This window comes from Salvelinus namaycush, chromosome 1 (assembly GCF_016432855.1).
Source record: "Salvelinus namaycush isolate Seneca chromosome 1, SaNama_1.0, whole genome shotgun sequence".
In the NCBI taxonomy this organism is placed as follows: Eukaryota; Metazoa; Chordata; class Actinopteri; order Salmoniformes; family Salmonidae; genus Salvelinus; species Salvelinus namaycush.
This window is the reverse complement of record NC_052307.1, coordinates 73061008-73073732: the sequence shown is the minus strand read 5'-3', so window position 1 is coordinate 73073732 and position 12725 is coordinate 73061008. Positions and strand designations below refer to the sequence as shown.

Sequence of the window (12725 nt, the reverse complement as noted above, 5' to 3'; positions counted from 1 at the left end):
ATCTGATTGGTGTTTGGCTGTGTGTGTAACATGCAACATGACTCACCCTCTCTTCCTCATTCCACCCTCAGCTTCATTTGGTCTTAAATTTCCACCTCCACTTCTTTGACTCGTTCAACAACATTAAAGTACCTTACCTTGTTTAGACAAGTGAAAAGAAAAGTCTGTCAGACGCTTCAGAGCTAGAAACCTGCTACGTGAGGCTACTGCAAAAGTAGTGAACATTTCAAAATCATGGGTGAACTGTCTGTCCTTTCATTTGTTCATTAGTTTTACACTATTGTCAACGCAGGTAAAATGGACTTAACTTTCTCTCAAACTAATTTTATGATTTTTTTATGTTATAAAATGTCAAATGTCCATAATTGTGCATAATATCACTCCTCTCCCAGGTTCAGGATCACATTCTCTGTGGGCACTTGGAACATATACAGTAATTGGAGAAACGCCTTTCCCTGAGTTACGGTTGTGGTGATGTTGGATGATGTTCAAGTGGCTTGCTATGTCTCCAACAATAAACAGTCTGTCTACAGGGGACAACATATCACAGACAAAACTGAGGAAGATGAAGCTCAGGACGGAGCTCATGTATTTGGAGTAATATACCAGAGGTAATTTGAACTAAAGATAGTTTGAACTAAAGCACCACTTTAATCTCACGGAAGGTGTTCAAGTTTAGCAAAGATTAACTGACTGTGAGATGTTGGACAATGGAGAACTGGCCTTGGCCGTGTTTAAGCATGTTTTCAATTGCATTTTTCAAGATGTATTACAACATGACACATTATACATATGATGCTGGGAAACTACTACTGGGAAGGGATGGGATGATGCAAGCATACAAAACAACACTTTTTGAGACTTTTTACCTTCCCCTTTGCATCAAACCACTGAAGACAGAGAAGAACGTTGTGATGCGTAAAGTGCCTCCCAGACTCAGGTTGATAAAGAAAGAGGTTTCTGGAGGGTTTCAGGTGAGCTGCCTGGCGTTTGGTTTCTACCCCCGCCACATCAACCTGACCCTGCTGAGAGATGGCCAGCCAGTGACAGAACAGGAGCTGACAGGGGGGGAGGTGCTGCCTAGTGGAGATGGGACCTACCAGCTGAGGAAGAGTCTGGAGGTCAGTACTGAGGAGCTAAAGAAGAGACACAACTACACCTGTACTGCCTCTCACCTCAGTCTGGACAACAAGCTGGATGCCAGTTGGGAGTCTGGGGCAGAGAGAGTTCACCTATCCACCCTCTCAGTTCTACTGGTGATGCTGCTGATTGTTATTCTATTGGGCATTTTCATTTGTGTTAAAAGGAGGAGATGCAGCTTCTCGTAGACATTGTCACAACTTGCCAACGTTGATGCAAAAGTGTCAGAAAAAATTAACCTGTCCTCAGATTCTGAGACCTAATAAAATGCTGGGACACTGATGTAACTTTGTCGATTCAGCTCAATTCACAATGAAAAGATGACTCCCCACACTATTATTATTACTGCAGTATTACAGATGTAGGATCTTAATTTGAACCAGTTTGCTACAGCAGAAAAAGAACACTGCAGCGACAGCAAATGTAATCTGGAGTTATATATGTTTTGCAGTCTGTAATTTCAAATCATAACTATTCATTAATTTCAGAATGCACTCTATATCTGTGCTGTATTCCTGTTTGGCCCTGTCCGGGGGTATCATCGGATGGGGTCACAGTGTCTCCTGACCCCTCCTGTCTCAGCCTCCAATATTTATGCTGCAGTAGTTTATGTGTCGGGGGGCTAGGGTCAGTTTGTTATATCTGGAGTACTTCTCCTGTCTTATCCGGTGTCCTGTGTGAATTTAAGTATGCTTTCTCTAATTCTCTCCTTCTCTCTTTCATTCTCTCTCTCGGAGGACCCGAGCCCTAGGACCATGCGTCAGGACTACCTGGCATGATGACTCCTTGCTGTCCCCAGTCCACCTGGCCTTGCTGCTGTCCCAGTTTCAACTGTTCTGCCCTTCGGCTATGGAACCCTGACCTGTCCACCGGACGTGCTACCTGTCCTAGACCTGCTGTTTTCAACTCTCTAGAGACCGCAGGAGCGGTAGAGATACTCTTAATGATCGGCTATGAAAAGCCAACTGACATTTACTCCTGAGGTGCTGACTTGCTACACCCTCAACAACTACTGTGATTATTATTATTTGACCATGCTGGTCATTTATGAACATTTGAACATCTTGGCCATGTTCTGTTATAATCTCCACCCGGCACAGCCAGAAGAGGACTGGCCACCCCTCATAGCCTGGTTCCTCTCTAGGGCTCTTCCTAGGTTTTGGCCTTTCTAGGGAGTTTTTCCTAGCCACCGTGCTTCTACACCTGCATTGCTTGCTGTTTGGGGTTTTAGGCTGGGTTTCTGTACAGCACTTTGAGATATCAGCTCAAAGGGCTATATAAATAAATTTGATTTGATTTGATTAGCTGATAGCCAGTATCTTAACCAGAAGGAGAATCATGTGATCATGTGCATGAGGTCTGTTTATTATTGGAATGGCTTTACAGTGTCTCCATAGCCACAGGAAGTAGGGGTGCTGAGGGTGCTGCACCACCCCCTGAAAAATCAAATACAATTATATAAACAAATATTTTTTTATTTAGACATTTTTTCACAAAAGTAGTGCATTGGGCCTTTACTAGTCCTATATTAGCACACGGGCCCAGGACAGAGTTTGGGAAACTCTGCATTAGCGGACTGATAAAGCTTTCTGTAGCGTGTGCGAAAAAATATCATAGCACTGTGTCTCTGTTTTGTATTGTACCTAGTGTATGTTCATCCTGCCTGCAAAATAAAAGCTATGTAACAGACAATAAAATGTAGCCTAATCGATGAATGCATAGATTCATATTAACTATGTCATTAATTCATGTTAATGAAATACCGTAACTTCTCTCATGAACTTGTTGATCCCTGTGGAAGGGAGAGAAATCCGATACTCTATTTCTCTCCAGTTTAAGACTGTCATGAGTATTAAACTAAGGTGAATATTGTATGAATTATAAACAATTAAACAGTTTTATGATAGGAAGCCTTTAGTGGGGAATGAATCTGCTCCATTCTAGTCAGTGGCCTGAAAAGTGATGTTATATTTCATGTTCACCTCACCTTCGGTATGAAAGCCTGTGGAAGAGGCTAAAATAACTTGTGTTCTTGTATCCAAGCCGTTTGCCCCTCCCAACAATTGAAATAGGCACATTCAACCAGAGGTGGAGTTTCAAAACCGAAAGGCAATTATTTTCACATTTGCTCAATTGGGGGTATTATATAAAAAATAAAATAACTTTCAGAAATATCAATACAAAATGTAATATATAGTATGCTAGCAATGCTTCAACCATATATTAGCTTACTCTAGATAATGTGCCCTACTACACATGGACAGAAGGGGTGGTTGTTTTTGAAAAATTGACATGTGCTCACAGCCAATCAAATCAGATCAGATCAAATTTGATCAGATCAGATAACATTTTATTTGCCACATTTGCCGAATACAACAGCTGTCGACCTTACAGTGAAATGCTTACTTAGAAGCCCATAACCTGATAAATGCAGTTTTAAGAAAAAATGGTGTTAAGTAAAAAATAAAAGTAACAAATAATTAAAGAGTAGCAGTAAAATAACAGTATACAGTATACAGGCGGTACCGGTACAGAGTCAATGTGCGGGGGCACCGGTTAGTTGAGGTAATTGAGGTAATATGTATGTACATGTAGGTAGAGTTAAAGTGACTATGCATAGATAATAAACAGAGAGTAGCAGCAGCGTAAAACGGGGGGGGGATGCTAATCTGGGTAGCCATTTGATTAGCTGGTCAGGGGTCTTATGGCTTGGGGGTAGAAGCTGTTAAGAAGCCTTTTGGACCTAGACTTGGCGCTCCGATACCGCTTGCCGTGTGGTATCAGAGAGAACAGTCTATGACTAGGGTGGCTAGAGTCTGACAATTTTTAGGGCCTTCCTCTGACACCGCCTGGTATAGAGGTCCTGGATGGCAGGAAGCTTGGCACCAGTGATGTACTGGGCTGTACGCACTACCCTCTGCAGTGCCTTGCGGTCGGAGGCCGAGCAGTGGCCATACCAGGCGGTGATGCAAACAGTTAGAATGCTCTCGATGGTGCAGCTCTCTAACTTTTTGAGGATCTGAGGACCAATGCCAAATCTTTTCAGTCTCCTGAGGGGGAATAGGCTTTGTAGTGCCCTCTTCACGACTGTCTTGTTGTGTTTGGACCATGATATTTTGTTGGTGATGTGAACACCAAGGAAGTTGAAGTTGCTCCACTACAGCCCCGTTGATGAGAATGGGGGTGTGCTCGGTCCTACTTTTCCTGTAGTCAACAATCATCTCGATCACATTGAGGGAGAAGTTTTTATCCTGGCACCATGCAGCCAGGTCTCTGACCTCCTCCCTATAGGCTGTCTCATTGTTGTCGTTGATCAGGCCTACCACTGTTGTGTCATCGGCAAATTGAATGATGCTGTTGGAGTCGTGCCTGGCCATGCAGTCATGAGTGAGCAAGGAGTACAGGAGGGGACTGAGCACGCATCCCTGAGGGGCAACCGTGTTGAGGATCAGCGTGGCGGATGTGTTGTTACCTACCCTTAACACGTGAGGGCGGCCCGTCAGGAAGTCCAGGATCCAGTTGCAGAGGGAGGTGTTTAGTCCCAGGGTCCTTAGCTTAGTGATGAGCTTTGAGGGCACTATGGTGTTGAACGCTGAGCTGTAGTCAATGAATAACATTCTCACATAGGTGTTCCTATTGTCCAGGTGGGAAAGGGCAGTGTTGAGTGCAATAGAGATTGCATCATTTGTTGATCTGTTGGGGCGGTATGCAAATTGGAGTGGGTCTATGGTTTCTGGGATAATGGTGTTGATGTGAGCCATGACCAGCACTTCATGGCTACAGACGTGAGTGCTACGGGTCGGCAGTCATTTAGGCTGGTTACTTTAGTGTTCTTCTGCACAGGGACTATGGTGGTGTGATTGAAACATGTTGGTATTACGGACTCAGTCAGGGACAGGTTGAAAATGTCAGTGAAGACACTTGCCAGTTTGTCAGCACATTTACAATCAGCCAGCAGACACGGTCAATCAGCGTTCCACTCCTACCTACTATTCCAATATGAACTTCCTAAGGCTCTAGAGAACAACGTGAACGAGGCCTGGAAGCCAAGGCTAGTAGGGGATTAATCAGTTTGATTGTAGTCAGTGCCAGGGCCTGGGCCCCGTCAAAGAGGTAGGCATGTTCCCAGTCATAGAGGTGGACATCAAAGAGATGGTGGAAGATGGGAGAGAAATGTTGTCTAGTGAAGTCCGAGCCATCGTTGTTGACCATATGGTAAACAGAGGCCTTACCATGGCAGAGGCTGCCAGATTAGTTCACCCCAGTCTGAAAATATCAACTGTCAATTTGATCATGAGAGCATTTTGACAAGAAAACCGGTAAGTGTGCAGGATATGCACTATGCTTTACCATTACATTTACAGTAAATTACATATTGTAATGCATGTAAATTCACTAAACATATTATAGTATTCTTACAGTATGATCTATTGACAGTATACTCTGTTCTACCCTCAAAATTGACAGAGGGGGGCCTCCCGAGTAGTGCAGCGGTCTGAGGCACTGCAGTGCTTGAGGCATCACTACAGATCCGTGTTCGATCCCGGGCTGTGTCGCAGCCGGATGTTCTTGTCCCATCGGGCTCTAGTGACTCCTGTGGCGTGCCGGGCGCATGCATGTTGTACGGTGTTTCCTCCGACACATTGGTGCGCTGGCTTCTGGGTTAAGCGAGCAGTGTGTCAAGAAGCAGTGCGGCTTGGCTGGGTCGTGTTTCAGAGGACGCATGGCTCTCGACCTTTGCCTCTCCCGAGTCCGTACGAGAGTTGCAGCGATGGGACAAGACTGTAACTACCAATTGGATATCACAAATATGGGGAGAAAAAGGGGTAAAAAAGAAATGAATAAAAATTGACAGAGGAACCAATGGTGGTGGCTGTGGCCGTGTGCTGACCGACCAGCAGAAGTGGGCAGTGGTGGAAATGGTGCCGGACAGGAATGACATACGGCTTTCCGAAATAAAGCAGACCACTCCACTGAGGAGAACGATGACACCTTGGCCAATGTGGCATTCATCAGCCTACCAACAATTTCCACCTGTTGAAGAGGCACCAGGTATCTATGAAACACATTTACCTGGTGCCTTTTGAGTTAAACAACGGCCGGGTGAAACAACCCAGGGCCGAGTATGTTCAGGTACAGCACTATATACTGTATTACTGTTACTATTTGATGCACATGCTACTTCACAATATCATATTGGAACTATACTGTAAAAATAACTAACAAAGTATGTTTTTAGAGGGTGATGGTGCTGGATGCCGCTGTGAACCATCACAAGTATATCTTTGTTGGTGAAGCGGGCTTCAACCTGGCCTAAACTCAGCGCCGTGGGTGGAACCTCATCGGGTCAACAGGCGACCGTCCAAGTGCCTGGACAATGTGTGGGAAACATCTCCATGTGCGCAGCTATCACTGAAGATGGTGTGGTAGGACGTCGGCCATTACTTGAATCCTACAACGCTGCACACCTCATTGTGTTTCTCAATGAATTTGAGCAGGCCTGTCAAGGTGAAGGGGTCACCTATGTCATTCTGTGGGACAATGTCAGGTTACACCATGCAGAGGTGGTTCAGGCATGGTTTCTGGCCCATCGCCAATTCGTGACCCTATACCTGCCCCCATACTCTCCTTTCCTCAACCCTACTATGTCATTTTTCAGCATGGAGGTGGAAGCTGTACGATCACCATCCCCATCAGTTTGCCACCCTCCTTCTGACCATGGATGAGGCATTCTGCGACATCAATGCAGAGCAAAGTCAAGCTTGGATTCGCCATGTCAAAAGGTTTCCCCCACGGTGTATGAGTAATGAGGACATTCACTGTGATGTGGATGAGAATTTATGGCCAAATGCTCAAGACAGGCGTGATGCAAACTAATGCACGCTAAACATCATGTTTTATTTTCATTCATTTCATTTGTTTAATAAAATTTCTTACACTTAATCACAGAGTACACCGATGTTGCAATTATATCTGAAAAATAAAATATACATTTTTGCATGAATGACTGTAGAGGATGTCTTCATTGATCACACCTTTGATTACACAGTGGATAGATATTATGGGAATTATGTTGGGTAATGTACAGTGCATTCGGAAAGTTTTCAGACCCCTTGACTTTTTCCACATTTTGTTACAACAGATTTATTATAAAATTGATTAAATAGTTTTTTCCCCTCATCAATCTAAACACAATAGCCCATAATGACAAAGCAAAAAAATGTTCAGACCCTTTCCTCAGTACTTTGTTGAAGCACCTTGGGCAGCGATTACAGCCTCAAGTCTTCTTGGGTATGGCGCTACAAGCTTGGCACACCCGTATTTGGGGAGTTTCTCCCATTCTCCTCTGCAGATCCTCTCAAGCGCTGTCAGGTTGGATGGAGAGCATTGCTGCACAACTATTTGCATGTCTCTCCAGAGATGTTGGATCGGGTTCAAGTCCGAGCTCTGTCTGGGCCACTCAAGTACATTCAGAGACTTGTCCCAAAGCCACTCCTGCGTTGTCTTGGCTGCGTGCTTAGGGTTGTTTTCCTGTTGAAGGTGAACCTTCACCCCAGTCTGAGGTCCTGAGTGCTCTGCAGCAGGTTTTCATCAAGGATCTCTCTGTACTGTGCTCTGTTCATCTTTGCCTCAATCCTGACTAGTCTCCCAGTTCCTGCTGCTGAAAAATCAAATCAAATCAAATTTTATTTGTCACATACACATGGTTAGCAGATGTTAATGCGAGTGTAGCGAAATGCTTGTGCTTCTAGTTCCGACAATGCACTAATAACCAACGAGAAATCTAACCTATCAATTCCACAACTACTACCTTATACACACAAGTGTAAAGGGATAAAGAATATGTACATAAAGATATATGAATGAGCGATGGTACAGAACGGCATAGGCAAGATGCAGTAGATGGTATCGAGTACAGTATATACATATGAGATGAGGAATGTAGGGTATGTAAACATAAAAGTGGCATAGTTTAAAGTGGCTAGTGATACATGTATTACATAAAGATGGCAAGATGTAGTAGATGATATTGAGTACAGTATATACATATACATTATATTAAGTGGCATTGTTTAAAGTGGCTAGTGATACATTTTTGATCAATTTCCATCAATTTTCATTATTAAAGTGGGCTGGAGTTGAGTCAGTATGTTGGCAGCAGCCACTCAATGTTAGTGGTGGCTGTTTAACAGTCTGATGGCCTTGAGATAGAAGCTGTTTTTCAGTCTCTCGGTCCCTGCTTTGATGCAGGGACCGAGTCTCATGTACTGACCTCGCCTTCTGGATGATAGCGGGGTGAACAGGCAGTGGCTCGGGTGGTTGTTGTCCTTGATGATCTTTATGGCCTTCCTGTGACATCGGGTGGTGTAGGTGTCATCATCCCCACAGCATGATGCTGCCACCACCATGCTTCACCGTAGGGATGGTGCCAGGTTTCCTCCAGATGTGACGCTTGGCAGTCAGGCCAAAGTGTTCAATCTTGGTTTCATCAGACCAGATAATCTTGTTTCTCATGGTCTGAGAGTCTTTAGGTGCCTTTTGGCAAACTCCAAGCGAGCTGTCATGTGCCTTTTACTGAGGAGTGGCTTCCGTCTGTCAACTGTGGGACCTTATATAGAGAGGTATGTGCCTTTCCAAATCATGTCCAATCAATTGAATTTACCAGGTGGACTCCAATCAAGTTGTAGAAACATCTCAAGTATGATCAATAGAAACAGGATGCACCTGAGCTCAATTTCGAGTCTCATAGCAAAGGGTCTGAATACTTCTATAAATAAGGTATTTATGATTTTTTTTTTTAATGAATTTGCTAAAATGTCTAAAAACCTCATTTCGCTTTGTCATTTTGGGGTACTGTGTGTTTTTATCCATTGTAAAATAAGGCTTAAACGTAACAAAATTTGGAAAAAGTCAATGGGTCTGAAGGCACTGAATGGTTACTGGAGGCCCCCCAATTAAATGTGTTGATGAACTGTATAACAAGTTAAAAAGAACAAACTACTTAGCATCACATTGGACGCAGCTCCCTCCTGGTCTGAACATATAGACAATACTGTAATTTAAATGGGTAAGTTCTGAGTAGGTAACATCCAGACCTTACTGTGAAATTCTTACTTACAAGCCCTTAACCAACAATGCAGTTTGTTGGTTGTAACAACCTTTGGGATGTAACTACCGTTGAGCATCTGAGCTTATGGTTGATTGTGGGGGAAAGGGGTTGAGTGTGTGTGTGTGTGTGTGTGTGTGTGTGTGTGTGTGTGTGTGTGTGTGTGTGTGTGTGTGTGTGTGTGTGTGTGTGTGTGTGTGTGTGTGTGTGTGTGTGTGTGTGTGTGTGTGTGTGTGTATGTGTATCCCACATCTGTTGCAAGGGGGTAAGGATGTTAGGGACAATATAGGAGGAATCACAATAATTGTTTGCTAAAATAATAATTGCTTGACCAAAATGTTATGTAATGCAATGGCAATCCTGGTTACAGGTAACAATCCCTTGCACAAACTGCAGACATTACTACGCATATTAATTGTAAATGATGGAAATTAAAATACGTAGGATATTTGAATATATATATATTTTTTAATAGCAATATATATAGCAAATTGAGGTGAGAGCATTGGAAATACTTTTAGCGGTTGATCTGCGTCTGTTCTGTGGGTGGCACTGTGTGCTCTTTTCAAAGGATGGGTCCTAGCCTTTCGGGGGGCATAGGGATCTGGGGGTGGTCTGCCGGTCACTGGGATGACAACCCAACTTGGGAGGGGCTTTGGCGGGTAGTGGAGAACAATTGGAGGGTGACTTAGTAGCATTGCAAATATCATGGTATTGCTATATAGACACTCAATCACTATGGTACTTTTTAATGGTAAACATATATTATGATGAATAGATTTGAAACTTATATCTCATTATGGTAAATGGTGAAATAAGTATAGCTAGTTATAAGTGTAATGGCTTAGCAGATAATAAGAAAAAAATAACAATATTTACTTGGCTCAAAGAGAAGGAATATAATATCTATTGTTTACAGGAAACTCATTCAACAATTTTAGATGAAGGTGAGTGGCAAATGGACTGGGGGAGGGGGTGAAATATACCTCTCCCATGGGCAAGGAAACTCAAAAGGGGTGATTTGATTTTGATTTTATTAGGATCTCTTTTAGTCCTCATTTTGACATTCGGACTATCCTCCGAGAGTCCTTAAACATTAAAATACAACTTATAATACGATCACATTTTCACATATAACACACTGTTACAAACAGACATTATTCAATAAATTATTCAATTTCTTATTTAGCCTATTTCTCTTTTCTTTCTGGATAACACATACTGTAGATGGTGGAAAATCTATTCCTAGTATTTACTGAATGTCTGTCTCTTACCAACTGAATACTGTTGTGAATAGAGTTTGGCCATTTTAAATGGTGTATATTATGAAATAAAATAAGTAAGTTTTCTTCAATTATCTTGTTGATTGATGACCAACAAAGAGCATTGCGCATGTCAACAACATAATAACCATATCTCCACCTTAAAACAATCCTTGCTGCTTTGTTCTGTTCAATCTGCAGCCTCCTAATTTCACCTGCTGATGCATTTTCCAGTAGTTCACCTTTCAATTAATGCTTGGGTTATTTGCTTAATAATCTTTCCCAGTACATATTTAGCTATCCTTCTGATCATGCATGCAGTTTTAATATTTTCTTTACATAGATTAGTTATTTGAGATGACCATGATAAGCAGTTGTCTAGCTGCACTCCTAGTAGTTTGGTTTATGCCACTTCCTCAATTTGTACTCCCCCCGTACTTAATTGTATACCATGCTGTGTTGGTGTCACATCTTCTCCTGCTCCTCCCCTCCGGCGTACAACTTCACCAGAATACTAACCACCGGTCCTGGGATTCATCATTACGCATTCCTGGCACTCAACATTACACGCACCTGTTAATCATTATGATTCACACCTGGACTTCATTACCTTCATCATTTCCTCCCCTTTATATGTCACTCCCTTATGTTTTCTCACCAGTTGGTATTGTTCTTTTGTACCTGCGTTTAGCCTTATGTATATGTCTCCTTACTGGTTTTGTTGTTTTATTAAACGTTTCACCTGCTTCCCGACTCACAGCTCCGTCATTACAGAATACCAACTCAAACTATTGTCGTGTCTTTACTATCATTAAATTGAAGACTTCGTTTTTATCAAAGATTCCTGTAATTAGTATTACGCGATTAAACTGAATAATCATGTAACTGTAATTAACTAGGAAGTCGGGGCACCAAGGAAAATATTCAGATTACAAAGTAAAAATTTCCCAATATAACCTTTCAGATATTTTCATATCTGATCAATTCGTCTTCTTAATTAATGAATTATTTACTTTACCTCACTTTAGTCTCATTCCAAACGTCGTAAATTGTTGGTTATCTGCACAAACCCAGTCTTCACTATGAGTCATCCATACATCAATTGTCTTAAATCATTTATTTATTACTAACTAAGTAATTCACAGAAATGCATAAACAAACAAACAAAGTAAATATGGTTACAAGAAATGATAGGAGAATGTGCCCTAGTGGGCTAAACCGGCATGGCGGCTTGTTAGACCAAAGGGAAGTGGGGGTCGACTGAGAAGTCACTACAGAGTTAATAATTATAACAATTGAAATGCTAATCCCTTGCACATGAACGCTCACTCATTCGGGAACAATTGCAATCAATATATATATTTACGCTCAGTGTGTCGTCTTGATCGCTGTTGAAAAGTTAGTTTCTGTTGGAGAGTTTCCGTCCTCTCTCTCTCTCTCTCTGTCGTGGTTAGAGTGGATAGTTCAGAGTGACATTCATTCGTGTTGTTGTAGATGGATATTTCGGCGGTTGTCGTTCTTCGCGTTCAATGATACCGAATTCCTAGCTGCAGACTAGTAATTAATATCAAAGACTTGTTCTTATTCTGTCGGTATCGATAGTCTAAGAGTTTAACCACGTGGTATGGTTAAAAGTTCAGCAATGGTCTGCAACCTTCGTCCCCTCCTAATGGAGAAAAACATGGTCTGGTGATAATTTCTCAAACTTGGGTTTTATTCGGAATTGCAGAAACGGGGCTGTCCCAGGATGCCTGACCCTAAGAGGCCAACGTCATGACACTATGGAAGCAGCAGGAAAGTCGGAAATCTCTCAGATGGTTGATGAACAAGGGTACCTTCTACGCCAACACCATGACCAGCTGGCTCAAATGGGGATGACCAGGGAAGAGGTTCTCTGTAGTCTGCAGTGTCTCGAATACCCCCGAGAGATGTTGCAGCCCAGCATCAGAGGATACTCTAGAGCCAGTCTACCCATCGAGCCAGCGCAATGGCCCATTCAGCAACCCGCTCAGGTCAATGATGCTTGTCTATCCCTCCCGGATAAATATCACAGTACACCATCCGTATGCCGTGGCTTCCTCCTTCAGTGCTCCCTCTATTTTTCACACCAGTTGGGAGCCCCCACCATCGAGAGGTCTAAGGTTGCAATGGTTATTTCTCTGCTGACCGGGCGGGCATTGGAATGGGCTTCAGCCGTTTAGGAGAGGAGGAGCTAG

General features: G+C 42.8%; 1 protein-coding gene across 1 annotated transcript; it reads left to right on the top strand.

Moving 5' to 3' along the window:
* On the top strand, window positions 1-1752 carry LOC120056834 (hereditary hemochromatosis protein homolog). The gene is made up of 2 exons (XM_039005068.1): window positions 1-292; window positions 393-1752. The coding sequence occupies exon 2, from the start codon at window positions 711-713 to the stop codon at window positions 1326-1328; it is 618 nt and encodes a 205-aa protein (XP_038860996.1). The 5' UTR covers window positions 1-292; window positions 393-710; the 3' UTR covers window positions 1329-1752.
* Window positions 1753-12725: the final 10973 nt, after the last annotated feature.